The sequence below is a fragment of the Anomalospiza imberbis genome, chromosome Z (assembly GCF_031753505.1).
Source record: "Anomalospiza imberbis isolate Cuckoo-Finch-1a 21T00152 chromosome Z, ASM3175350v1, whole genome shotgun sequence".
Classification (NCBI taxonomy): domain Eukaryota; kingdom Metazoa; phylum Chordata; class Aves; order Passeriformes; family Viduidae; genus Anomalospiza; species Anomalospiza imberbis.
The window spans coordinates 62,659,346-62,686,853 of NC_089721.1; the positions used below are offsets into that span (position 1 = coordinate 62,659,346).

General features: G+C 40.1%; 1 protein-coding gene across 1 annotated transcript; it reads left to right on the top strand.

Annotated features, from left to right (window-relative positions):
* Positions 1-8,028: 8,028 nt before the first annotated feature.
* On the top strand, positions 8,029-23,975 carry ISOC1 (isochorismatase domain containing 1). The gene is made up of 5 exons (XM_068177533.1): positions 8,029-8,620; positions 18,816-18,935; positions 19,115-19,318; positions 19,700-19,816; positions 23,627-23,975. The coding sequence occupies exons 1-5, from the start codon at positions 8,057-8,059 to the stop codon at positions 23,771-23,773; spliced, it is 1,152 nt and encodes a 383-aa protein (XP_068033634.1). The 5' UTR covers positions 8,029-8,056; the 3' UTR covers positions 23,774-23,975.
* The last annotated feature ends 3,533 nt before the right edge of the window (positions 23,976-27,508 follow it).

Genomic DNA, 27,508 nt, shown 5'->3' on the forward strand with positions numbered 1-27,508 from the left:
AAGGCTTTTTTTTGCTTTCCGTACTACCATGGTGGCAAGGAATTTGGGGGTGCATGGGAGGCTAGGAGGAGACACAGCCAGGACAGGTGACCCCAACTGACCCAAAGGGGTATTTAATATCATATCCCAGGTGTATACATCATACAACATCATGCTCAGCATGTAAAGTGGGGAGTAGAAGGAGGAAGTGAGGGTTTGGAGTGACGGCATTTGCTTTCCCAAGTAATCATCATATGTAATGGGGCCGTGCTCTCTTGGAAACAGCTGAACACCTGCCTGAACATGGGAAGCTGGTCAAAATAAAGGGAAAGAAGGAGACGCATACATAGTAGAAACAAGGACAGGTAACCTGGGAAAAGTATAGGCATGAAGTTTGGTTCTGTAGGATTGGGTAAGGAAGGTGAGGAAGACCATAGCAAAGAATACAAAGAATCATAGGAGGGACCTCTATAAGTACATTAATCAGAAAAGGAACGTCAAAGAACCTTCACATCCCCTGATAAACAAACAGATAACAGTGGAAGAATGAGGTACTCAACAATTTTTTACCTCCATTTTCAATGGCAACCTCTATTTTCACATATCTTGAGTGGATGGACAGCAGGATGGGGACTGCAAAAGTAGTCCCCACAGCAAAGCAAAGTTTCTCCCACAGTAAGTAAAGACCTGGTTCATGACCCCCTGAGGAATCTGAATGTACATAAGTCTGTGGAACCCAAAGAGGTGCATCCCAGAGTCCTGAGGGAATTGGCTGATAGTAGTTGTCAAGCGTCTCTCCACGATATTTTTAAGGTCCTGGCAGTCAGGGGAAGTCCCTAGTGACTGGAAAAGGGAAAACATTGTGCCCATCTTTTAAAGGGGTAGAAAGGAAAACCCTGGCAAGCAGGGACCTCCCAGCCTCACCTCTGTCCCTGGAAATAATGGAGCAGATCCTCCTAGAAGCTCTGCTTCAGCATATGGAGAACAGGGAAATGATTCAAGACAGCCAGCACAGCTTCACCAAGGACAAGTCCTGCCTGACCAACTCAGTGCCTTGAATGATGGAGTGACCATGTTAGTGGACAAGAGAAGAGTTGAGATGTCATTTATCTGAATTTCTGTAAAGCCTTTGACATGGTCTCCCACCACTTCCCTATCTCTAAATTGCAGAGATGGATTTGACTGGTGGACTGTTCAGTGGATAAGTAATTGCTTGGACAATCACATCCAGAGGGTGGTGGTCAACAGCAAAGAGCCCTGACAGACACTGGTGACATGCCCCTCAGGGGTCACCCCAGGCCCTTTGAGAGAGAGAAAGCTGGACCCTCCAGGTGTGTATGCCTGGGACTCTGAACATCTCACCGCGCAGCTGAATTAAACATCTGTGGATACCATGCAAAGGCCCTTTCTGCTTCTTTACCCTGGACTTTACTAGCAGCAATTCAGGCTACGACAGTATGGGGCTAGAAAACCTTTAAGGTCCATTCCAATGCAAACCATTCTATGGTGCTATGATTCTATGGTTCTAACCCTGACCTGCTCTTCTGACTTTCTTGGCTTGACCTGGGATCTGCCTCATTGCTAGAGACTGGGCTGTTCTTAAACTGTTTTGCTTTTCCATTCTGTCTGCTCCCAGACTGTGTCCTTGATGGTCAAGGCATTGCCTCAATCTGGATTGCTCCGATCCCCAGTGCTTGAGCAGTATTTTCCTGGTGGAACAGCCTACGTGTATAGAGCAAACCCCTCACATAGAGTTAGCTATTTCTAGAATCCAAAAACAGACAGTTCAGAAGGTTTTGCAGTCCACAAAAAGAGGTATGTTATGAAAAATGCCATTAGTAACTATTCCTAGAGGCTTCTTTGAATTTAAATACTGCCATTGGCTGAATTTAATATCTTCAAGGAGCTGACTAAGAACTAAGTAAAACCAGAAAGGAAAAGGCCAGTTATTTCAAACTTGGTTCTGCCCTCAGAGTGTGGCAACAGGAATGATTTCAACTCATCTTTGAGAGCTGAAGAAGAGTTCAAATGTTCTGATTATTAAAATGTATCAAATTACTTCCTTTCTATAATCAGTAAACTACTGCTTTAATTATTGCAAAAAGGTCACACAGTTTACAATTAGAAGCAAAGTAGGTGTTAAATGAATAAAATAGTGATAATTTGAGAAAATTAATAGCATTTGTGATTCCATGTACAACACTTACAAAGACAGTACAATTCAATATATTGAACTATTCCCATTTGTGGAAGAAGTGTCCCATTATACAAATGTCCTTGAGCACAGTGTATACCTTCCAGCGTTGAAAAGGCTACACATATATAAAACTACATCAGGTTTGTACTATTAGATACTAATTATATGAACACATATGTATATACTTATTACAGCTATTGTTCAAAAAAGCAAAAGCCATGACAGCTGGGTACAGAAACCAGATGCCAAAGCATGAAGACAACAGCAGAGGTGGCAACAAAACCGGAAAGGAAGCTGACCTGGCAGCCACTCATTCATGAAGAAACACCTAATTTGCAGGAGAAAATCTTCAAAGTTTCACAAACTGGTTCCTTGGGGAACTTGTCTCATAGCTTCCTAGATCTTTGTCCAATCAACTAGAAAAACTGGAAAGGTCCATAACTGCTAAGATGTGACTAGATGAAAAGATACTGCCTCATGGGTAGTACACAAATTCTTCCAAGTAGCAATGCAAAAGATTTGTTGAGATTGTGGAAACTCTACAAATGCTCCAAATGGAACATTTCCAGGTTATAAACAAAATAATAATAAAAAGAAATCACAACAACAACAATAAAACAAAGTGGCATCTGAGTATTTAACAGGATTACAGGTCTAGAAGAGTTATGTTGAACTGGAGACAAACAACACAACCCAAAGAAGGACTTGCATAGAAAAGTCTTTCAAGAGTGGCTTGTGACTAAAGCTTATTTAATCTAAACATGTACAAGTCATCAAAGGCATAAAAATAAACTACGGATCAAGCAACAGGCGCAGTACAGACAACACTCAAAACGCTCTTCATTATGGACACTGGTGTCCCATGTGACCAAACATTATTTATTCAAAGTTAAAATTAAGCAGAAACTAAATAACCCCCAAAACCTAATGTATATAAAGAGGGGAAGAGTGACTGCAAGAAATGCAGATCAATTATATCATAAAAGAAGTGCTGTAAGTTTTCAGGCTTATCAACCTAAGATCTCTGCCACTGTCATTAGCCAGCTTGATAAAAGGAGATGACAAAAGCCCTCCTCTATTTGGTCTCTGTCTGCCTGGCAAAGCATGTTTTTACATTTACATCAACAATGTTGAAAATCTTTTGGTAATAAATCCCAAAAGTAAACTTAACTGATTTTTTTGACCAACATCTGGTATAATTCCAAGTTATTCTGTGCCCTGAAAATATATAGTTGGTATACTTCATAGTGAAGAAATAATTGCCAAATTTTGACAACTTTGTCTGCTGTGCTTTGTGATTTAAAGACAAAACATACTCATTAAGAATGTGCTTTAATAGAATTATCATATTTAATGCAAGTAATGAAGAGGTGTAATTATTTATATTCATAGAAATATGGGGCTACCATATCTGAAAATAGGTCTAAGAAATTTTATTGTAACATATCACTGTGAAAACAGTCATATGACTATCCAAAGAGTAAGCTCTTTATATATGGCTTTATATATGGTTGCCTCATAATAGTGTAATTGTTCCCAACTGACATACTTACTTCCGCAGCCCCCTGGACTTACAAGGCTAGCCCAGATCTGAGAGAGATTTCGGGGAAATATTTCAGGGTTAAGGCAAATGATTCCAAAAGAGGCTCTAACCCCCAATGTGGTCCAAGATGTTTATTCCATGGGAGGAAGAGGGGAAGAGAGCGAACAATGGAAGAGCATGGCCTTTTCTACCCTCCTGCTCAGGAAAGGAGAATTGGCTCCCAGCCAATTGGGTCCAGAAAGGAAGGAAGGGTTAAACTAACAAGGTTACAGCTACAGGGGTCTCTGGGGGGTGGAAAAACCATTCCCCAGAGCGATGTAACACCCAACTTCAATCCTTTAAATTCCTACAGGAAAAAAAAAAGCTGAGTTTTGTAATTTAGCTTACCTTGTGTCACCATCATTTTAATAAAATTTGCTTTAGCAAAAGAAAGAAAAAAAACCCAGCAATGTGCTTTGGCAGCATTTTTTTCCATGAGAAGTTGAATTTTCAAATTTTTTGTACTAGTAACATATAAGTAGGGTCTTGTCTATGTTTTGGCTCTGCCTCATGGCACTATATTACAGTTGGACCCAGTGATCATACAGGTCTATTCAGACCTAAACAATTCCATGACACTTTGATTCTGTGGTTACCATTTTCACATTCTGCTATCCTGTTCTGAGCACTGTTATATAGGAAGGGAATTTAAGATATCAAAATACAGCCTACATGATGTGGCTAACACTAAATTTCTAGTAAAAACAACATTTTTCTTAATTGTGTACCAGAACTGATGACACGTTACTTGCAATGTGAAATGCCAGAGAGATGTGTTACAAATGCTGTTACACACTTGTGTTATTCAAACTGAGTTACAAGTACCATGTCTGTTTAAAACCAATGTAATGGGGATCATTGGGTACTTTGCCTGCATAGTGCATCATACTCTTCTCTTTCTCTGAAGCAAAAAATGCTTGCTGGATTTACAGGTGAGCTAAGCCTCATATTTGTAATGATGTGATGTCAGCGCAGCGGGCCAAGACCAGGCAATAAGTTACATAGACTCCATGCATTTACAGAAGGCTGATCATTTTCTTTATTAAGAAACCCATTGATTTTTTTCTACCCTAGTTCACTACAGGTGGACCTAATTGGTCCTTCAATCCAAACACCATCACCATTGGCTAATTAAGAAACCACCCTTTGGTAAACAAATCTCCATAACACATTCCACATGTTCACAATACCAGGTGCAGCAAGTTAAGATTTGTTTCTCAGTCTTTTCTCTGATCTTCTCACAGACTTTTCCCAGAACAATGCCTGGGAAAGTTGTTTGTTTCTCTCTGTGGCCAGGGAAGCTGCTGCCACAGCGTGATACCTCTACAACTACCACAGGAGCTGTATGATTAAGAGACACACTAAAGGTAATTTAATTCAACTTACATTTAGTTGGTGATGCTTGTAAAGTCTCCCTTCTCAAGTTTGGATCTCAGGGTGATCCCTTGACAACTGAAGATGACCTAAGCTGGCATGGAAAAATACACAGTCTGAGACATGCTTGCACCAGAAGTGATTTCTTCTATGGGACAATACTCTCCAAGCACAGACAGTTACAAAGAAAGAAGAATGAAAGAAGGAAAGAAAGAAGATTAAACTACCTGTGAAAAGACTGACTGTGAAGGTGCAGTGTAAGAGACACAATTTGAAATGTGAAAGATCCAATGCTGCACAATATGATACCAGCAGAAATAAGACACAGACCAAGGCCAAGATTAGCTGTCATTTGGTAAAGACAGACTGGTTGTGTGGTAAATAAAGCAGCTATGGTGTTGTCTTTATGTGTGTGCAGGAGGCCTGGTAGCTGTGCTCCTCTGCCTGTAAGACCTCCTGTGCAGGGAAGACCAGCCCCTGCTCTGGGTCCTTGACCTGAGAGGCAACGGGGAGAGCAATGGTCAGCTGCAGTAGAAAAGCCCCTCATCATCCAGGTTTTGGATGAACGTGGGTAATGCCTTGACAATTCCTTGTCATTGCACACATTAAATCCTGTTAGCAAAACACTTTCTGTCATTTAAGTGAGCTTGAATCTGGTGAACATACTAAAATATGTTATGTGTTCTGCATAACTGATTTTTATTCAAATGTATTCATTATAGACAGCAGTTTAGAAAGGTAAGAACCTGCTATGGCTTATTTTGTTAATACAGATGTATCTGTCTTGCTATAATGGAAAAAGGAAATGTACTTAAAAGGCACCATTAATGCACAAAATCACTACCCATGCTATGTTTAAAAAGTATATTTAATTTAAGAACTACACTCAATTAAAATAAAGTACAAATTAAGAAACAGGAACCAGTTTAAGTCGCAGAAAATAAACAGAATTCACTGGGTGTTGAATTTGTCACCTTTTCTTTTGGAAAAGTGGAACCGATTCAAGTCAGCTAATGACTAGGCCATAAAATTGTTCACCCTGTATTCCTCTACTGTAACAGCATTAGTGACTGTCTGTATCAATAAATTAAATCAGCACAACAGTAAGCATGGACAAATAATTAAAATAAGTCCTGAACCCAGACTGGATATTTTTTATAGCTGGAAGGTGGAATAGAATTGTATGTAATTCAGCAAACACTCCCAAGTATTCACCTCATTTTTAGAGGTGAAAATTTCTTTTTTTTTCCCCAGCTACATATTGTTCTATGCAGGACACAAATGAGTGTTTAAAATGAACCCGGATGGACAGGCTCTCCACTCTTTTGAAAGTATATCTTAACCACAGAGATGTGTTCAGTTAGACTGAATATGTAAGTTTGACACCATCTACTGTGGAAAGGAGGTGGAAATTCTGTATGAAACCACTGAATTCATTGGCAGTTAGAGCCAGCAAAAAAAAAGAGTATTTTAGCCTTGTGATTGAATCCTTTTAAAACCTTAACATGTATAATTTCTAACTAAACACAGTATAACTTCAATGTTTTTCCTGTACTGCGCAGGTGCCATTGCACATTTGTTTCTTGGGTAGTGGAAATAATCACTTCATGCTGCTTCAGTTCCTAGTGAGTACACGAGTGAGTAAATCAAATCAAATCCAATTTTAAATCAAATCATATCAACAGTGTATTTTCCAGTGGAAAAAACCCCAACAAACCAACAAACTAGTGAAAACATAATACTGTCACTTAACATGACAACTCCAAATTTCTGGTATCAGTAAAGCCTGAGAACAATTTGCATAGAATCACAGAATGTCCTGTGTTGAAAGGGACCTTAAAGATCACCTAGCTCTAATCCCCCTGCTTTGAACAAGGGGACACCTTTCACCAGACCAGGCTGCTCAGAGCTCCATGCAGACTGGCCTTGAACACTTCCAGGGATTGGGCATCCACAGTATCTCTGGGCAGCCTGTTCAAGTGCCTCACCACCCTCACAGTAAAGAATTGCTTCCTCATACCTAATCTAAACCTACTCTCTTTCAGTTTGAACTCACTCCACTTCGCCCTGTTACAACACGCCCTTGTAAAAAAAGTCCCTCTCCACCTTTCTTGTAGGCTTCCTTCAGGTACTGGAGGGCTGCAATTAGGTCACTCTGAAGTCTTCTCCAGGCTGAACAATCCCAAATCTCTTCACCTTTCCTCATAGGAGAGGTGCTCCATCCTCCTAATCAACTCTGTGCCACGCAAACATGAATTAACCTTAATGGTGCTGCCACTGCATCGGCACGGTGCATAAAAACATCCACTTGTTTTTAACAGAGAATATTTTCTTTCTGTGCAGGTATCACACTACTCAGATATTTTTCCCAAGCACACTTTAATATAACATAAACTCAGGTAATTATGGCAAAAATATGGGCAATAATTTCAGATGTCAGTCATCCCTGGAGAAAAAACAGAATATGGTAGAGAGCATGAAGCTGCGAAGGAAAAAATATGCGTTCTATCCTACTCACTTCCCCTCATCCGTGGATGGAGCTGGAAGCTGGGAGCCGCGGCTCGGGCACCGCCCGCTCCTCAGAAACGGGCAATTCCGAATGAAGCCTCGCAGAGAACTCAGCTATCAGTCCCCGATACAGATCTGGGCTGGATCACCCTCCAAAGCAACCGGCCATGTTTCAGGCTCTACCAACAGGTTTACTTCTCAGGTTGCACGGGACGCGGCCGCGCCCGTCCCCGCCGTGGCTGGGCCCGGTGTCCGCCCGCGCTCCGAGCCCGCCTTGCACTCCGCACCCCGCGGTGGGCTCTACCCCGGGGTGCGACCCTGCGAGGGCCCCGCCGGGGCCCCCACAGCGGCGGTGTCCCTTTGCCCCTCTCCGGGAGACACGGCCCCTTTCCGCCCGGACGAGGGCGAGCGCGCCCATGTGGGGCTGCTCTTCTCACCGTCCGCCGAAGCAGGGAAGTCACCGTGACCCCACCCCAGACAGCCCTTGTCCGCCCGACGAAGGCTTCCCAGTGGCGCTCTCAGGCCCGTGTGGTTGCGGGGCAGGGCTGAGCCCCATGGCGGGGAGGAGGAGCAGGAGCAGCCGCAGCTGGGATTGGGGCCCGCCGGCACCGCCCGGCCGGCCAAGGGGGGAGGAGGCGGCGGGGGGAGGAGCGGCGGCGCGGACCGCAGCGAGCTGGCGGGGCTCGGCGCGACGGTCCCTGAAGATGGCGGCGGCGGAGCCGGTCGCTGCTCCGGGCAGTGGCTCCGTGCCCGTCCTTTTCTGCTTCTCGGTTTTCGCGCGGCCCTCCAGCGTGCCCCATGGCGCCGGCTATGAGCTGCTGATCCAGAAGTTCCTCAGCCTGTATGGGGACCAGATAGACATGCACCGTAAGTTCGTCGTGCAGCTCTTCGCCGAGGAGTGGAGCCAGTACATCGACCTGCCGAAGGGCTTCCTGGTCAACGAGCGCTGCAAGGTGCGCCTGGTCCCGCTGCAGATCCAGGTGAGAGCCGGTGGCGCGGCAGCGCCGGCCGCCACAGGTGCATGTGAGGGCGGGCAGCCCATCCCGTCCTGCCGCGGCAAGCCCCAGCCCTTTCCGGGAGAAGTGAGGAATCCTGGAGCCGGCTGGGACCGTGGGCGCAGCCCCCACAGCCCGCGCTCACTTGTCTCTCCGTGGAAACTTTAAGTTTCCTAAGCCGGGGAGGCAGGTGCGCTTTGCGCCACACGCGCGTGGAAACCGGGCTTTGCCTTCGCATAGCCAGGACATACTTGGCGTCACGAATGGAAAGACAAGTCAGGTCGCTGAAGTAATCAATGCTCTCCGTTAAATCAGGCGGCTGGTGCTACCCTGCCTTAGCCGGAGGTAGTGCTGCGAGGTGGAAACTCAAAGAGTGCCGGTAAAGTGGGCTCTGCCAGAGCTCGGTATCTTGGCTTCTATTTCATCAGGACCTCTGTATCCCTCTTTGCCTCAAAAAGCTCTTTCTGATATGCAGGTTTATAGCTTGGTAGTTCTGTAGCCGCAGACTAGGAAGACAGACTGCCAGACAGATGCAGTTACGGGTGCTTTCCTATGAAGATACTTTTATGCCCACTAGAGATTGGTGCAAGTTATGCTGTAATACTTCCACTCAAAACACATTGCTTCTTCCTTTCTCCAATATCTAAGAATTCAACTTAAAAAAAACCACACAAACCAAAACAGACCCCATGATTAAACCCCACATCGTTGCTGTTTGCATTCAGAACATTTTTTAAAAAATTTATAATTAGCAAATTTTAGTTTGCCTAGCTGACATTTCTCAGAAGTTGGAAAAGCATTATCATAAGAGCTGAAACATTGATTGTCTTCTCTTAATGTCTTAAGAAATGGCTAATTAATCCTGCTTTTAAACTCTTCTTAATCATAGTGTCTCGTATGCATAAACTCTAAAGGTGGTCTGTTTGCTTACACTGTATATTAAGGATGCTTATGGCATCTTTTGTTTTATTCTTAACTTTATGTATGGAAAGAATGGTTAAGAAGAGCAAACTAGTTTAATAAATTATTAACACTCACAATATTCCGTTTAAAACTTTTCTGCTTCTGTGTTGTAAACAGAATTTATGGGGGCCCAATCAGAAAAAACTGGAAAGAAAGTCTTTCCAGATTGCAAAAAGAGTTGGTACAGGTGTTAATTAAAGCAAGGATTTTAAAAACAGAATTTGAGTATTCTGGGCATATAACAGTGTTTCAGGTCAAAATTTCGTTCTCATTTGTGCATGTAGATCACTACTCTGCAAAGATTCCCTTGCAGATGCCTTCTGCACTGAAACTGTAAATGCAGCTCAAGCATTTGAAGCAGAACATAGTTCTTGGAATGAAGGTCAGTATTGAGACAAGGATACATCGCTCCCTGGGTGCAAATGTGCTGGACAGCTTTGGCTGCAGGTATTCAGGATGAAACAATGTTTTATGCATAATTGCCTATTTGATTGTCTGCTTACACCAGTTTTGTTGCAGATGTTGATTTGAAAAGGATAGTGTTTGTGGGTTATTCCTTGATATGTTTCAGCAGGTGTGAGTGAGCTGAAGATGTCTCAAATGAGACATCACAGTGATGTCAGTCAGCTTGCCTTAAGCCAGAGACAGGTGCTCAGAGATCACTTGTTTGAGAAACATTTGGTATGATACAGACACAGCTGAGCTTTTTAAGACCTTTAGGACTTAGTGATGGGAATATTATACTTTCTGTGTATTCATTCAGGCATTGCCACTATTATATGCTCTTTTTTCCTTCCCTCCTGCTTTCCCTCCACCCCTCCCTCCCTGATGTTTTATCTGCATTTACACATAACATTGATTTGTCAACTCTGTGTGTGGCATAGTCAGTTGAATCACTGTTTTGGATGAATGTTTCAAGAGGGACAACTTTTACTAGTTGATGTGATTAGACTTTCATATTTGGAAAGATATTTCTGGTTTAAAATTAAAATTCAGAGATGCTAGCAACTGTATCACTAGACAGTAATTCAAGTGTTTTTGTATGCATGTTGTATGAGGTATAAGTATGCATTTAGTTGGAAGGTAGGATTTTAACCTTTAAGGCAGCTAGTGCCCGTAATCTCTGGTATGTTATCCTTCCATTTTGATTCCTGTGCAGGCATGTCATAGAAGGATGCCTTTTGGTATAATAGCTCACAAAATGTCAGCATCAAATGATGTTTGACTGGGCTGTTTCAATTTCTTGTCCCTTCAGCTGAGGGGGGCAGTAATCTCATGGAGAAATTACCATATGCTGCCCTTGGAAAGCCACTTCTTGAACTCAGTTCAAAGCTTGATCTGTACAGGGACATCTGCTCTTTTGTTGTTTTATACCTTTGTACCATCCTCATATATGTACATTTGTTTGGTCTGGGTGTCCTGACACAAAACAGTCACTTAAGCTTTTGATGGCCATGCAGTGTTAGGCAGGCTGGTGGGGTGCACTCCACAGTGATGTTCTGCCTGGCTGCCACTCCTCAACTCGAATCTCTTCAACCCCAGACATGCAGTGAAGAGGGACATTTCCTCAGGCCTCTCTCAAATGGAGGGACTACATCTGCTTTTCATAAATTTTAAGCCTTATAAAATTATTTTAACAGGAGACTATAATATTTGTAGTTTGGATGAGGGAATGCAGGATCACTTTAATCGTCTCTACATACAGTTAAATAGTGCTACAAAAGTTATTGTATTTTCCTGTTGTAGCTGTCTTTGGAGGAGAGAAGTAAGGAAAAAGACTTTGGTGATATCCAAAAAAAAGACAGCTGTATGCACATTACAGCTGTGTAATAGAGGAGTTCAGGCAGCTTTCAAATACATAACCAAGAGAGACTATTTCACAGTTACTGTCATGACTTCAAGGTGGCTTCTTCTTAGGAGGACTTGTGCTCTGTATTTACAAACTGGTAAACCTTAAGATACTGAAGCTAAAAGGGTAAAATTATTGCTGAAACCATTGCATAAAGCACGTCTATTTCAGGATGGTTTTTTGAGACAGGTTGGTGTCTCGGGTGTATCTGTCTTAAATAAAACTGCTTGCAAAATGATATCCAACTTTTGCTGAATGTTAAGGGAAATAAAATATAACAATTAATACACAGATTTTCATTCTTATTGGACATACCTGATATTGCTCTGATAGTCTGGAACTAGAACTAACTAATTAACTCAGGAACCCAAGTCCATTTTCTGAAGACCAGGCAAAGCCAAAGCATAAATTGCAGGGGGATTATTTGGAGGTTTTAGGGTGAAATAAATATTGATAAATTAGTACCTTCCTAAATAAATAATTTTTTTGGAAAGCAGCATGTGGGATCTTAAAGAAGGGGAGGAAAAGGGCTGAAAATACTGAAAGAGGATTTTGTTTCCTCAAATCCAGAATCCTTGTTTGTTTATCTTTACTCTGCAACAAGCATTTTAGTAAATTTAAATTTTGCTGAATACTTTTGTACTACATTAGTTATATGTACACGTGTTTTTGTACATATGTATATGTGTTTTTTAAACTAAATCTGTCCTTTTTAAATGCTGAATTATATGCAAAAGGCTGCACATTAGCTTAGCATAAGATAAATATTTATGTTTCTAAATTGAAACACTTGTAGCCTATTTTTCTCTTGAAGTACATCAAACTGAATTTATTCAGTTTTTTTACATTTGAAAGATAGGCAGCAAAATACAACTGAATCTTACTAATTTCCTTTAAGAAATACAGAAAAAAGGTGGTAGCTTTGTTTTGTTGTTGTCTCTTTTATGCCATTCTTGAAATACCAAGGTTGCAGCATCCCCCAGTCTGCTCTTTTAGTATGTAACCTCGATGTGAGATTTATGAAGTCACTAGTGATGTCAGATAGGGCTATTTCTTTGTTTCCAGTTTCTTGTTCATTACAAATACTGTGAGGAAATTTCATTTTGTATGTATCATGTTTTCTGGGACTTTGAACAGGTAAAGGACAGATAAAAAGTCAGTATATGTGAATATTTTTGTAAAGCTGAACCTGTAATTATAGTACTTCATCATAATCACATTTTCTCTGATTAATAACAATAATCAGCAGAGATGATATAGATGTGAAAAATCACCTCTCCTTTCCCACCTAGGTCTTTTCTAGAGTAGGATTTAAAGCTGTATGTAACTCGTGGTAGCATACCTTTAAATCCTGGTCTGGACAAGGTCCTAGAGATGACTTCTTTAGCTGGGTAAAACAGCTGCATCAGGTTACTTGACCATTTGATGTACCTATTCTTGTAGTGCTGTGGGTAACCTTCAGCTGGAGGACAGAAAATCCTAACTAAGAGAAATTAAGTGCAGCAAATGGAAATGCTTATGTACTGTTGAGGGGAACTTTAGGTCATTTGGGTTTTGATAGGGTTTTTTTTTCTTTTATTTTGAGTTCAAGGTGTTTAACGTTATTGTGGCTGATTAGATGTTGTATGCGGGGTGGATTCAGATACTGTGTGGCTGCAGTGGTTCACAATCCTTACCCAGCCTGCCTCTTTCTGCAGTGAAATCAAACAGGTGTTGATGTGCCAGCCCAGGTTTGATGTTTAGGTGTAGTTTTGCCCTCCCCCAGCTCTTTGGGATGTTGCACTGGTGAGGTCTGGGTGATTTTTACTGCCAGGAGATGTGAAGTGGAGGTGTCATAGCATTCTTGTAGAAGGGGAGGATGGCATTGACAGCAAGTAAGCTGTGCTAGTCTGTTATTTTACAGTTTGTTCTTCTGTAGTATGTTTTAATATTCTTTGTATAAGTTTGTAGTGGTTCATTCTATGTACCTCATTTGGCTTCCCTAATGGTTCAGTACTGAGTTGTTTACCACAGTTTTCCCCACCAAAATGTATGACAATCCACATGTCAATCCACCTGTATACCTCCCTTGTTCCCTTGTCTTACCCCTATCTGTCAAAGATAGCACACTCCTTTGGTTCTGGAGTGTTCCCCGTCTTTCATCCCTTCCTTGAAGCAGAATTGGATTGTAAGGTTTGCTCCCTCCCCATGCCGGCTTCTGCTGGGGAGCCCTTACCCTGCACCCCTCCCCAAATGCCTTCCTATTGGTCAAAGGTTGTGTCCTCCCTGTGTTCCCCCTATCCTTTAAAAGTAGCCCCTTCAGGTTCAGATTTGTCACTTGCTCTGCCCTACTTAGAGATTAAATCTTTGGGGACTCAGACAAGTGTCCTTCCCTTATTCCTCTGCCTCGGTTTCCTCGTGCTCTGTGCCTCTGCTGCGCTACCCACGCTGCAGCAATCACCGCCACCTGCAACAGTCTCGGCAGAGACTCGGGGGCAGCCACTTGAGTGTCTGCCCTCCGGCCACCAGCGGGACAGCGAGCCGGTGAACCTCCATCCCGTGGCCGCTGAGAGCCAGACGCAAGGGAGTAGTAGGATTTACATGGCACAATAAAGAACTAGTAAACTAGACCTTTCCTTTATACATAGCAAATATGTGAATTTATTTTTGGACTGTGTTAGCTACTATTTATGAAACTTAATTTAAAACTGCTTTCTGCTGCACTCTGCCCTTCCCACATCTGGTCTTCCACATAACACCAGCAAGTGTTGACTCTTTGATCTTAACATCTCTTTCTTCCAGTTTCCTCTTGTTCTGCCACAATTCAAACTGCAAGTTAATCAGAAACAAATAAGAAAATCAATATATGAATTATTTGTGTTAGACTTTGTAAAAGCTTTTATTTAGCAAATATACAGTTGACACTTTATTTTAGAGAGCTGCTGGCATGGATCTGAAGGCATAAATTAAATCAGATGAAACCAACTTGACAATAAAGAAAAGCGGATATAATGCTTTTGCTCCAGCTCCTTGTGCTTTTTGACATAAACATATGAATTTCAGTGGAAGTCTATAATAAGGATACTCTCTGGCTGGAAAGACAGTTTTCTTCTGCACTTCACTGTCAAATCAGAATTAAATTGAATTGTGCTCTATAAAATGGCTTCCAAATCCACCGTTTTTAACTATTCCGTTGTCCTTCTCCTTGACAAAACTTAGGGCAAATACTAGTTTTGCAGAAGATACCAGGCTGGAAGGAGCTGCAAGCATCTGAAAATGCAGACTTCAGGTATTTCAGGACAAGCTGGAGAAACAGGGTGCAATAAGATGCACTTCAAAATGGAAGTAGCAATGTAGAAATAATCAGCTACACAAACAGAAGATGAGGGAGAGTTCAGGGGATGATTTATAAGTCTAAAATGCACCTCAGGAGTCTGAGTATTATCCATTATGAAAAGAGCAAATAATGTACTGGAAAGTACAAAATAAATAGGGCCTGGAAGGGCTGTGAATTGGCTGATATTTGAGGCCCTGCTAGAGCAGTGAAGTAGTATGGGCAGAGAAACACTGTTGTGATAGTAGTATTGAGTGCCTCATTCCAGACTGCAATTTGAAAACTACCCCGGGGAGGACCATGAAAACAGTTTGAGTTGCAGTAAGAAATAGTAAAAGCATTGGATACATTTTACAATAAGCAGGGGCAGGGGAAGGCCTGAAGGGAGACCTAAAGGTCTGATTCTTGAGGTCTGGTAATAAGTTTTGCACATGGTTATCCATGTGAAGGAGGATGGTAATACTCTTGTGTTTCAAATTCACTGTGAACCTAACTAGAAATAACACTCATAAATGTGAGCAAAGGAGCTATGGATGAGAAAACACTGAAAGGTAAAGGTAACAGAGCTGTGGTATGGGTATTATAGTTCTGTCTCTGATGGGTCAGACCATGTTGTTTTCTGTGAAGAATATTTGTGTTTGTTTCATTACTCTGTAGGATGAAACATCCTGAACATCCTTCACGCTATGCAGCTACTTGAAGACTTTCCAACTATTCACATTTATTCCTCTTCTAGGGGTGGTAGGGCCATCTGTTGCGTTGGCAGAGGAAGGTGCATATCAAAGCAGTAGATTAACTTCACATCGGTCATTCTCTAGTCCATGATGGTTTGTGGTTCAGACAGATCTTAAAAAGTTACAGAATCAGACTGTAAAAGACCTCTGAGATCGAGTCCATCCTGTGGCTGAACCCTGCTGTGTCAATTAGATCATGGCACCAAGTGCTACCTCCAGTCTTTCCTTTAACGCCGACAGTGACTCCACCACCTCCCTGGGCAGCCCATTCTAATATCTAATCACCCTTTCTGTGAAGAAATCCTTCCTAATGTCCAACCTAAACCTCCTCTAATGCAGCTGTTAAAGTGATGGAAAGATTTAAATGAGAAAATAATAGACTTTGCTTGTCATATTAAATGCTAAGACAAAATGACGCATTTATGAGTAGGAACCACATTTATAAATATTTTTTATTGCAATTACTCTGTTTTTATTGCTGAGTGGTAGGAAAGTTAAATGTCATAATTGACTTCTGTGATGGTAGTAAGTGCCAGAGTTGGAGTGGGTCACAGTAGGTGCTCCCTGTGGTGTTGAATTGTACATTAATACTGCCTGCTAACTGCTTTTTTCATTGTTCAAGCAAATGGTATGGTATGATGGATAGTATTCAAGAACAAGGCGATTATTTAATTTTATGCCCAGTCTTTCTTGGTGCCAGGCCTCATTCATTACCTGATGTAGAGTTGCAGAAGTGTTACTTGGAAAAAATATCTAGAGGCTGCCTTCCCTAACCCCTTGATCAAATCAGCTACTGCATTGCTGAATACTGAAAATCTCCTGGGACTGAAGATCTCACATCTGCGGTAAATTTTTTCAGTGCAGCTGAAAAAAATTCTGGTGAAAAAGATTTCCCTAAAGCCTGTTGTGATGTTCTTCTGTCTTCCTGTGGTATCAGTGAGCTCAGTGTTACATCAACTGCAGTGTGCTTTTTACTGCATTTGCCTCTGTAACTGCTTGTACTAATCGTGTTGCTGTTAGGCTCACAAGGACTGGAGGAACCATGTTTTGAATAGTTGCTGCTTTGGCAGTAGTGGTGTAATGAATCTGAGAATTGAGGGAATTTAGCATTTACAATTGTTAGCATATGAGTAATTTTCCCAATAGTTTGAACAGGCCACTGCATATGTTTAAGCATTGCCATTATTAAGCATGGCCTTGGGAATTGAGATCAACAGCATTTTACTCTGGAGACATGTGGTGAATCAGTGAAAGTTTTGGAACTAATACTTATCGATTCCCAATTCCTTTGTGGTGAGTTGACCTTGGCTGGCCACCAGGTGCTCACCAAACTGCTCCATCACTTGTCCTCAGTAGGACAGAGGAGAGAAAATATGACAAAGAAGCTTGTGCATCAAGATAAGGCCAGAGAGGAATCACTTGCCAATTACCATCATGGACAAAACAGACTTGGGGAAATCAGTTTGATATAGTTCTAATCAATAACCAATTAGAATAATCAGAAATAAGAGCAAATGTAGAAACATCTCTTCCCTATCCCTCCCTTCTTCCCAGGTTTAGCTCTACTTCCAACTTCTCTACCTCCTCTCTTCAAGCAGCACAGAGGGATGGGGAGTGGGGTTTGTGGTCAGTTCATAAAACTTCACCTCTCCCACTCATTCTTCTCACACTCTTCCCCTGTTCCAGAGTGGGTTCCCTCCTGTGGGAGATAGTATGTCATGAGCTTCCCAAATGTGCATCCTTCCCACAGGCTGCATTGCTTCCCAAACATTCTCCAGCATGAGCTCCTCTCTGGAGAGTCACAGGTCCTACTAGGAGCCTGCATCAGTGTGGCCCTGCGGAGTCACAGCCTTCTTTAAGGCATATTGCAGGCCTTCTTCAAGGCTCTGCTGTGGGGTCTTCCATGGACTGCAGGTGGATTTCTGTTCCACTGTGGAAACCCATGGACTGCATGGGCACAGCTGCCTCACCCTGGTCTGCACCAGTGGCTGCAGGGGAATCTCTGCTCCAGCACTTGGGGTACCTCTTGCCCCTCCTTCTGCAATGACCTTGGTGTCTGCAGGGCTATTTCTCCCACATATTCTCACCCTCTTTTCACAGCTGCTGTTGAACAGTGTGTTTTTTTTACCCTTGCTTAAATATGTTAGCATAGAGTTGTCACCAGCATCGCTGATGTAACAGATCTGTCTTGGATTCAGCAGGCATTAGCGCTCTCTTGACATGAGGCTGTTGCTGGCATCTCACAAAAGCCACCCCTACAGCCTCCCCTCACTACCAAAACTTTGTCACATTAACTCAATACATCTGCACTCCTCCAAAATACATTCTTTTACAGATTTTGTAATTTTGTCTCAGTTTAAAACATTACAACCTCAGAGTGCAGAAAATGAAGTGTATATAGTTAATGGGTACTTCCCATAAACTCTTTATTCAATTCGATTTATCTCTCTGGTGAAAAGCTCCTGAATGGATGTAATTTCTCTTGACTTGCCGTACAACTAAATGATAGTATGTAACTCTTTTCTTTCCCTGTAGCTTCCATCTGAAGCTCTATACTTTGGTTCGACAGGTAGTGCAAGTAATTTATTTATGCAAATACAAAGCACTCTTTCTAAATGTAAGAAAATTAGGTATTTGGTTTGTTTTTATTATCCCCTTCCTTCTACCCCACTTGGTACCTTGTATGAGGGAAACTCCAGGAGATTACTTTTGTCATTAAAATGTATTAAGTTTGGTTTCTAATACTTGCAGTCTTCTCTACTTTCATTCTACCCTTTGGACTTGTGCTAAAACATGTCATAGACAAATCAAATTGCCTACACAATGGAAGTATTGAAAATATATGTACATACAGTATTTGAAAGCAAGTGGAAGTCTGAATTTTTTTAACTTTAATTTATCCTGAGTCTGTATCAGTTCCAAGCATTGTGAATTTAAAAATTAATTTGAAGAAGGTAATTTTGCTTTTGGTACTTTTTCTTTTTTTTTTTTTTTTTTTTTGCTATGGTTTAGGCAGTATGTTTCTCTGCCCCCTTCAGAGTTCAGAAATATCCATGTACTTTTATGTTGACTTGTGCTTCCCACCTAATAAAATCTTGATTACATAGTGATGACTATACTGTACCGTTGTTCAGTATCAGCTATTTGTTTGAATTCAGAAACATACCAAAATCAGGCTTGAAAAACTTTTCTTCTATTCTGACTCAAAGTAACGTAAATCCATAATCTAGCAGAGGTATTGCAAACTCTTCCTCATTCTGCTGCATTTCTGAAAGGATGTCCACTGCCATGGAAAACATTGCCTTTATTTCTTTTTTTCAGATTACTACTTTGGGCAACCTGACACCCTCAAGCACTGTCTTTTTCTGTTGTGATATGCAAGAACGATTCCGGCCTGCCATCAAATACTTTGGCGATATCATCAGTGTGGGCCAACGACTGGTATGTTTGCTTTTTTTTTTCCTGTAGTGAGTTTTGATTGCTCACTGTAAACTATTATTTTACACACAGTCTAACAATTACTTCGTTTTAGGTAATAACAATGTCTTTGTTATTATTGTTATTTTTTTCTTTTTTTTTCCCTTTTATTTTAAAATGTTTTCCTCTCTGTTCCCTTACAGCTCCAAGGTGCACGGCTCTTGGGAATTCCAGTTATTGTCACTGAACAGTATCCCAAAGGTCTTGGCAGCACTGTGCAAGAAATTGATTTAACAGGAGCTAAACTTGTGCTTCCCAAGACAAAATTTTCAATGGTGTTGCCAGAAGTTGAAGCAGCATTAGCAGAGATCCCTGGTGTCCGGAGTATTGTCCTCTTTGGAGTAGAAGTAGGTGCCTTGCCATTCTGATGCTGGTTTATGGCAATGTCTATTGGCCCTCAAAGGGGGCATCACTTTGTGTAATGAAAAAAAACAACTCAATTTCTGTTACTTAGAGCTTAGATATCCTCTACAGAATAAATTATTTTTGTGTTGTCTTTAATATTATCTCATAAAAGAATTTGAGATTAAATACTTGTAAACTACAGGCACTTATCTCAATCTTAACTGGCATTTAAAATGCATATTGAGTTCCCTTGTAGTGCCAGAGGTAGAAAAATACATATTTGAACTCTCATAAATTACGAGCTCTAATTTGTGGTTGCGTTGCTTTCATTTCATAATAATGGTTTGTTGGTGGCTTTTCTGCCTTTGATTTCTCCCCTATAGACTCATGTCTGTATCCAGCAAACAGCATTGGAATTAATTGGCAGAGGTCTGGAAGTTCATATTGTGGCTGATGCCACCTCGTCAAGAAGTATGATGGACAGAATGTTTGCTCTTGAAGTAAGTTTCTCAGGGCTTTTTTCACCTTGGGTTGGTATGTTAAGTTCTCTGCTTATTGTAAGCTAACAAGGAATTTCTATGGACAAAGCAGTGGATAAAAGTAGATTTGAGAACTCTGATTCTTAAAATAGCATTGAAAATGGAGAAGAAGTACTGGGGTTTTTTTATCTGCTTAAATTATGATTTAATGTGCATAACCCAGGTTGGGATGTTTGGAATTTAAAACCGATTGCTCCATAGAATATAGATTACTCTATATAAACATTAATATTTTAGCATATCCCTTTATGCAGTGTTGTCTCTACAGCACAGTAAAAGTGCTATAAAGCTTTTGGCTTTGTTTTTTCCAAAGAGTATTTATTCAGGTGTTGAAATTCTTGAACTGCAATGAAATACCGTATGTGATCCTGTTCAAATCTCCTTGTACCTCCGTCCCTCCTTCTGCTTTTCCTCATCAGTGCAAATTAAAGCTTAAATTGCAAGACCCTGATTATAGTAAAGATTCCCCTCCCCCCTGTTTTAGGAGCTTAGGCAAACTAAATGTTGAGAAAGTGGAGATAAATGTAACAAGAAGATTTAAAAGCACATACAGCTATGTGGTAACAAATTCATGCAAATGATTTTTTGATGCTGTACTCCTAACTTGCCTACAGGCATAACTGTTGAAAGTCAAAACCTGATACATATATTAAGTATTGCAATTTTCATAGATTTTGAGAAGATTTAATTTCTTAAAGGCTAAAGAGAAATCCCCAGCATACGGTGATTGATGAAACCCGTGACTTTGATTAAGTGTAAACCTAATGTCAGCTGTCACATAGAGCATAGGGACACACATAGAGTACAGGAGTGACGGAAGTAATGGACTTCCCAAATCAATGTGGTGCAGCAGCAGCAGGAGACAAAACAAATACAGAAAATCTGAAGTATGTTGGCCGTATTATGTATGTTTTTGTACATTTATTACTTACAGTGTGTCTGTAATCATAGAAGTTGGGCCAATGTAATAAAGGTTAAAACAGCGACTAGCTAGCTTTGCTTTACTTTCTAGGCAAAAAGGTATTGATCTTAGAAGTGTGATTGCTTGCAAAGGCTGTAAATGTTTCCGTTTTAGTTAACTTTTTGCAATGCTTTCTCAGTAAGCAAAATAAAGTGTTTTTCTGTGGTCCCTTATGTTGTCAGTCATTACAATATGATTGAGCCAATGCTTGCTGTGTTGAGTCAGCAGTAACACCTTCTCTGCTGCACATGGCATCACATACCAACATTGTCCGCTTCATGTCTTACAGAGAGCCTCACTTAAAAGTGCTACTGAGGGGGTGTGGGCTAGAGCAAGCAAGACAGGGCATGCTTGGGAGGAGGAGACCAGGAGAGACAGACATGTATTGGCAGTGTCCTTAATCCTGATTGGTAGATTGCCCACTTCCCCTGTAATGCCACTGTCAGAGTCTTGGGTAATCCTGCTTTAGTTTGACCATACAGCTCACAGTTCCTAGTCACATTCTTTTAATGAGCGAGTCTAACATTGTCTCTTGTGCAAATTTATGCAAGCTGGTGAGCTGAGGTGAGTTTTATTGACCAGGGTTCCTGGACCCTTTTCCTTACCTTTCTGGGAAGGTGAGTGTAACATTTGCCTTTTCCCAATAACCCAGCCCTTCTTTATTCACAGTGACCTTTCAAGAATAATAAAGAGTGACCTTACAGTGATAACAACTAGCTTCCTCAGCAGCCCCAAATAACACCCATCTGGTCCCACCTGCCCCTTCAGTTCACATTTCCCATCACGTAGCATGTGTTTTGATTGTGCTGGTGATGGATATACAAATATTTGAGTGGGTGTACTAGGAAGAGCAATTTGTCTTAATTGATAATGAAAGCTTTCATATCTTCTTGGATAACAGGTTGTCTCCACTTCTGTTGTGTGCTTAAAAATGACAGCTGGCAACAACTTCTAGTTAAAAAAACTCTCAGAAACAAAAAAAAATCTCAAAATTTTCACTGATGAAATGACTCAGCACAAAAGTTCAAGATTGTGACTATTCTGAATCTCTGCCCTGTCTGATGAACATGTCTTATGCCAGTGCTTGGTCTCAGATTGAGACAGCTTAGTCTGCTCCTGATGGATTACTTTTCTGTTCTTTTCTACTTGTTCCAGCAGTATGGATGCAACATACTGTCAATATTTTCCTTCTCCTCAAAAACAGCATTCTAAGAGAACTTGTGATTTCCTTGGAAATCATCCAATATACTTAGCAAATTCATCTCTTATTTTCTGCTAATCTGAAATCTATAAAAATTATATCTAGTCCTAGAAAAGGTATAAGGCAATGCCAGCCTCTTTTGACATGTTATGGTGTGTTTTTCTTTTAAAGAGAAGATGTTCTGTCTTTTCAATCAACATTTCACAGACAGCAATGATTTCTTAAGGGTCTAGATATTTTTCTCATCCATACTAGTTAAAACCAAAACCTTGGTATTCTTGGAGAGGCTCATGTTGAAAACATTGCCATACTATTTAATATTAATTTTTCTATTTTTCTTCTTTTTTGTATGTGTGTGAAATTTAACAAATATGGTTGTACCGAGTAGGAGAGCTGAGGAAGGTAGTTGCTTTGTTTCAGCGTAAGAATATTGTGAGGCTTGTTGCTGTAATGGCAAGCAGGAAGTATTCAGTAAATCAAATATTGTTAGTTTGTTGTTGTGTAGTATATATTGCATATACTTTACTGGTTGGTCCCTTAAAGCTAGTGACTTTCACCCACCAGTTGCTTTGAAATTGAAAATCTAGAAAGTTGGGAGCTTCTCTTTGCTTTAATGATTACAATTGAAACCTGTATATACATATCTCTATTCTCTGCCACTTGCCATCCCTTAGCTCATTCAGGATCCCATTAGATTTTGTGAAGCATGCAGCTGAGTAGAGGATGAGGGAGGGAAAGCTGACTCTATGAAGAGTTTTACTACCAAAGCATCTGTGTGATGGCTGGAAAGATGATGGGGGACATGGGTTGGTCAGCCTTTGCTAAAGGTAATTTTGTTATGTAAGCAACAACCACGGTTTTTTAAAAGTCCAATAACTTTACAATAAGTCCTGTGCCTTGGGTTATGTGAAGCCCAAGCCCTGTTGAGTTGCACACTTGCGAGATCTAGCAGACCTCTTTTGGTTTTGCTTTCTCTGCAGGTCTACATTTTATCCTGTAGCCTGCAAGAACTGACGCTGGAGTTACTGTCTGTAATGAAATATCATTTAAAAAGAGCTGCTGTTGTGCCAATATGATTTATAATGTCTGTAGAAGAGATTTTCCCTCTTTCTCCAGAGATTACCGCTATTAGTGTGCTCTGTAGTCCAAAAGCTGAAGTAGTCGTAGATAACAAGGACTGAAAGAGAAATTTTTATAATTTCTTGCTTGATGCTGTTAGGTTGGACCTTGCTATTTTATTTTTTGTCCCAGGCCTTTCATCTGCATGAGAGTGAAGAAAGCTGACCTCTGGGTTATGCAAGGGAAAAGGATTGTTATTAAGATGTGTGGGGCTGCTGCCTATTAAATCTGAGTTGGGGAAAGGATCTAGTTCAAGTAGAAAGCCTTATTTGTAATCCAGGACAGCCTTTTGCCATAGGAAACTCTAAACCCTGTCAGTATTTTGTCCTAGCTTTATAAATTATGCCACTAAGAAATGCTGGAATGGAATTGGCAGTACTTTTGCTAATAGATGTTTTTTTAAAATGCTATCTGTCTTTTCTTGTAAAATTCAATCATTCACATTTGCAAATATTTTAAATTATTTCCTCCCTGCTCTTTTATTTTTCAGCGTCTTGCACGTACTGGAATTATAGTTACTACTAGTGAAGCGATATTGCTGCAGCTGGTAGCTGATAAAGAACATCCGAAATTCAAAGAAATACAAAATCTCATTAAGGCAAGTGCTCCTGAGTCAGGGCTCCTTTCCAAAGTTTAAAGCAGGCATGGAAGAAGCAGATCTCACCGTCCTCTTTACAGAGGAAGGAAAGTGATAAGCGCACATGTACACGTTCTTTCGCTCAAAGTTTCATAGGAGTGTAAAAATAAAAATTGACGTACTTGTGCTGGCCATAGCAAAATTGTCTGGTTATATGTCGGGGTGCCAGTGTGTTCTGTTTAGTTACAGCTGTCAGAAGTTTCAGTTATCATAGGACCTTTTTGTTGTCAAATTTCTTTATTAAAAAAAATAAATCAACATAGGTGCCTGCTAGTCCATACTATACACTGATTGTAACAGCTCCAAAAAATGCATATTTCTGTGACACCCCTTGATTGTGTGCTTTGCAATTGTTCTGTGATGTCCTATTTTACTTTTGTACTAATAGAAGATAATTACTTATTGGATAAATGTGATGTGATACGCTTTAATGTTCTATATAAATGAAGCATTTTATTAGGTCATAAAGTAAAACTGAGTAAGATATATGATCTGTATGTGCGCTTTTGTTCTCTAGGATAAAATTAAGCACTTTGCTTCATAGACAAGACACATAAATCAAGCAGAACTGATATTTGATTGCTCTAGGTAGCTGAAGTCTGCATCATGACTTTTGATTATACTGAAATTGACTGCCCAAGGCTGTACTTTCCTTAAGTGCATACAAACAGAAGACACCTTATAAACAACTGGTGTAAACTCCTTCAGAACTTGTGAATATTATCAAAGCTTTAAATTGGAAATGCTAAGGATGTTTAGTAATAAAACTTTTCAGGTTCAAGTGCTAAATCTACTAATATGTTTAGATTTATTTTGCTTTTTTTACCTCCAGTTTAGTTAGATTGAATAATTCTATCCAGTTTATTCAAGAGAGCTCTGAAAGAAGGTTTAGCTTCTCTGGGTTTTTGTGCTTTTTTTGCGGTCTATAGTTGGGTGGAGTTTCAATAGAATCTGGGCTAAAAACATTCTTCAGAAGAATAGCATCTTTAACATAATGATATATATTTTTTCTATCTAGAACTAATCTTTTAACGTGATTATTCATAAAGGCACTTCCTTCATGTTCTAGGGGATTAAACAATGTTGTATAAAGTTTACAGTGTGCCTGAGACATTTATTTTTTTAAAAGAGTGCTGGAAGATGTCATAGTAACCACTGATCTATTTAGTAGAAAAGCTATTAAAGTACATGTATTGTTTTAAATTGTTTATTTTCCCCACAAGATGTCTCTAAAATAATTGTTTAATAAATAAAAATAGTTTCAATTGTTTCATATAACCTTTATATGTTCAAAAGAAATAAAGAGTTAACATTTGCTGTCTCTCTTTTGCTTGTGATATTTATTGTAGAGCACATCCTGAAGGCTGTGGACCTTATTCTAGTTTGTACAGCTGTGGAAGTCCTATGGATGCCATGGGAATTTTGTGTAAAGATCAAGGGTGGATAATGTCGAATTATTCTTGTCTTCAGCATCTAGTTACAGTGTTATTTAACACTCTAGAATATGAGGAATGAACATTATGCTTCAAGCTGGAGACTGGGATGCAAGTTGTGTAAAGAGCACTTGCTATATCACTGACCTACTTTTAACCTTCTTTCCTGGTATATTAATTGTGTTTATTAGCAGTACAGAGTTCACTTATATAAATCAACAGCTCTGCACAAAAATACTGTAAATTCCTTATGAAGTAATGGGTTTATTGCCTTCTTACCTTTATGTGTTGATGGTACCAAGAGACAGTAATTGAAGGAAAAACTAGCATTTTTTCCCACGTTTATTTTTGGAACAACATCAATTGCCTCAAAAACAAATGCATGGATTTTTAAGAGGTAACGGTATTGTTACTAAAATTTTACCACTTTCATAGAAAAGTAAGTTGAAGGGCAGATGTCACATCTTCCTTTACGTTCCTCTTTTGCCACAAGGGGAGTCATTGGGTAGCAAGATGGCACTAAAGAAGAAGCTATAAAATACATTGATAGTCTCCATGATGATTCTACTTTTTTTTTTTCTTTAATTTCCATTGCCTTCTGTAGCGCACTAGATTTTGTCAAGATCCTTAATTGGTGGGGTTTTTTCCCATAAGTTTAACTTATAAGAATGCAGAAATACCCAGCATTATCTTATAAAACTGAGCACTTAGATGTGAATGTAGGGGCGAAATACACTCCTCTTTTGTTGGGTGGATGCATTATTCAGCATCACATGGGTTATTCAGATGAGATTGTAAGAGTGTTTATTTAAAAAAAAGCAAAAAAAAAAAGTTGCTACCTTACTCTTACGTAAAGTAAGTTTATTCACAGGTCATAATTTCCTTTGCTTCTTCGTTGCTCTCACTTGTATTTTCTCTTCTCTGACAAGTGAGTGTTTCAATGCAACAGAACAGCAGAAATTAGTTGTTTGAGCTCTGTGGGCTGTTGTGCTGTGTGGAGTAAGTACTGTGTTGTTCTGCAAGGATAGGAAATAAATTAATGAAATAACATGGAGGAGGCTTGCTTAAGGGTATACTCAACTGATTGTGAAGAAGCTCTCTGTCAAGCTTTTCTTTATTTGAAAACTTCACCACAGCAATGGCTTAACAATACAATTGTCACCTGCTGTAGGTGTCTTCAGCACCGTTTCTCTTTTTTGGGGGAAGCAGAAACACACTTCTTGATGGAGAAGGGTGGTTTATTTTCCCTTGTAGGAGTTCTGGTTCTGCAGTACCTGATATATATAATGCTGCATTAAGTACAGTAAGATATGTTTGTGATCAGTTTTAATCTGCTAAATCCTTACAAAGATGAATATTTTTTCTTATTAGGACAGTTTAGATTTTGAGTTTAAAATGTGATCTTGTTTATTCACAGAACCATGGTCCTTTTATTATATTTCCACATGCATGATTATTTTATATGAACTAAACTGAGTAGGGTTTCCAGTAACCTTTGCAAAACCTGAACACAGAATGAATAAAATATCAGCTATTATGAGGCAATGTTTTCTATTATGGCTGAAGAAATTAATCTGTGGGACCATTCCACCATCATTTTTGCACTTGCTTGTTAGTAGCTATCAGGCACATGTTCACTTAAATTGTGCTGCTTATTGAGTACATTTCCTATTAGACATAGGAAACCCTCTCTTAACCCCATGCTCTGCCCCCATATTTATTACTTTATCTGAACAATTACATTAGCCTTTCAGGAGAGAATTCCAATCAGTCATTTTCTATTGCTATAGACTGTTTTTCTCTTAGGAAAGAGAAGAAGGCTAGATACTTTGTTGCTGTAAAAGCTTTGTTTGAATTAAAAAATAATTCCTGGACTTCTGGAGCCCTGAAGACTGGCAAATGATGTTAAAGGCTTTAGCTTTGGTAAGGGGTGATGCTGACTAGTAGTGCTTTGCAGTCCACTTGTTCTTCAGAGTGTTTCTTTACCACTTTAACTGGTAATGGCAGAAGATGGCAGTGATTTCTAGCATCTGGGGTTTGGGTTTTTTTTTGCTTGCTGGATAAACTAACGATAAAATGTACTCAATAGGTATAGCAGATGTCCTTCATATAGGTATAGAAAATCTGCTCAGCAAATGAACTACTGAAGGAAATCCATGAAAAAGAGATCTCTTTTGTTTGTCCCGTGCCAGTTTCATCTTAGTAATTGGAATACTTTCATCAAGTTGTTAGCCCTTTCTGCAGTCTCAAGTAGTACTTCTGGTACAGCCGAGATTGCAGTTGATGGTATGTACTGCTCCTC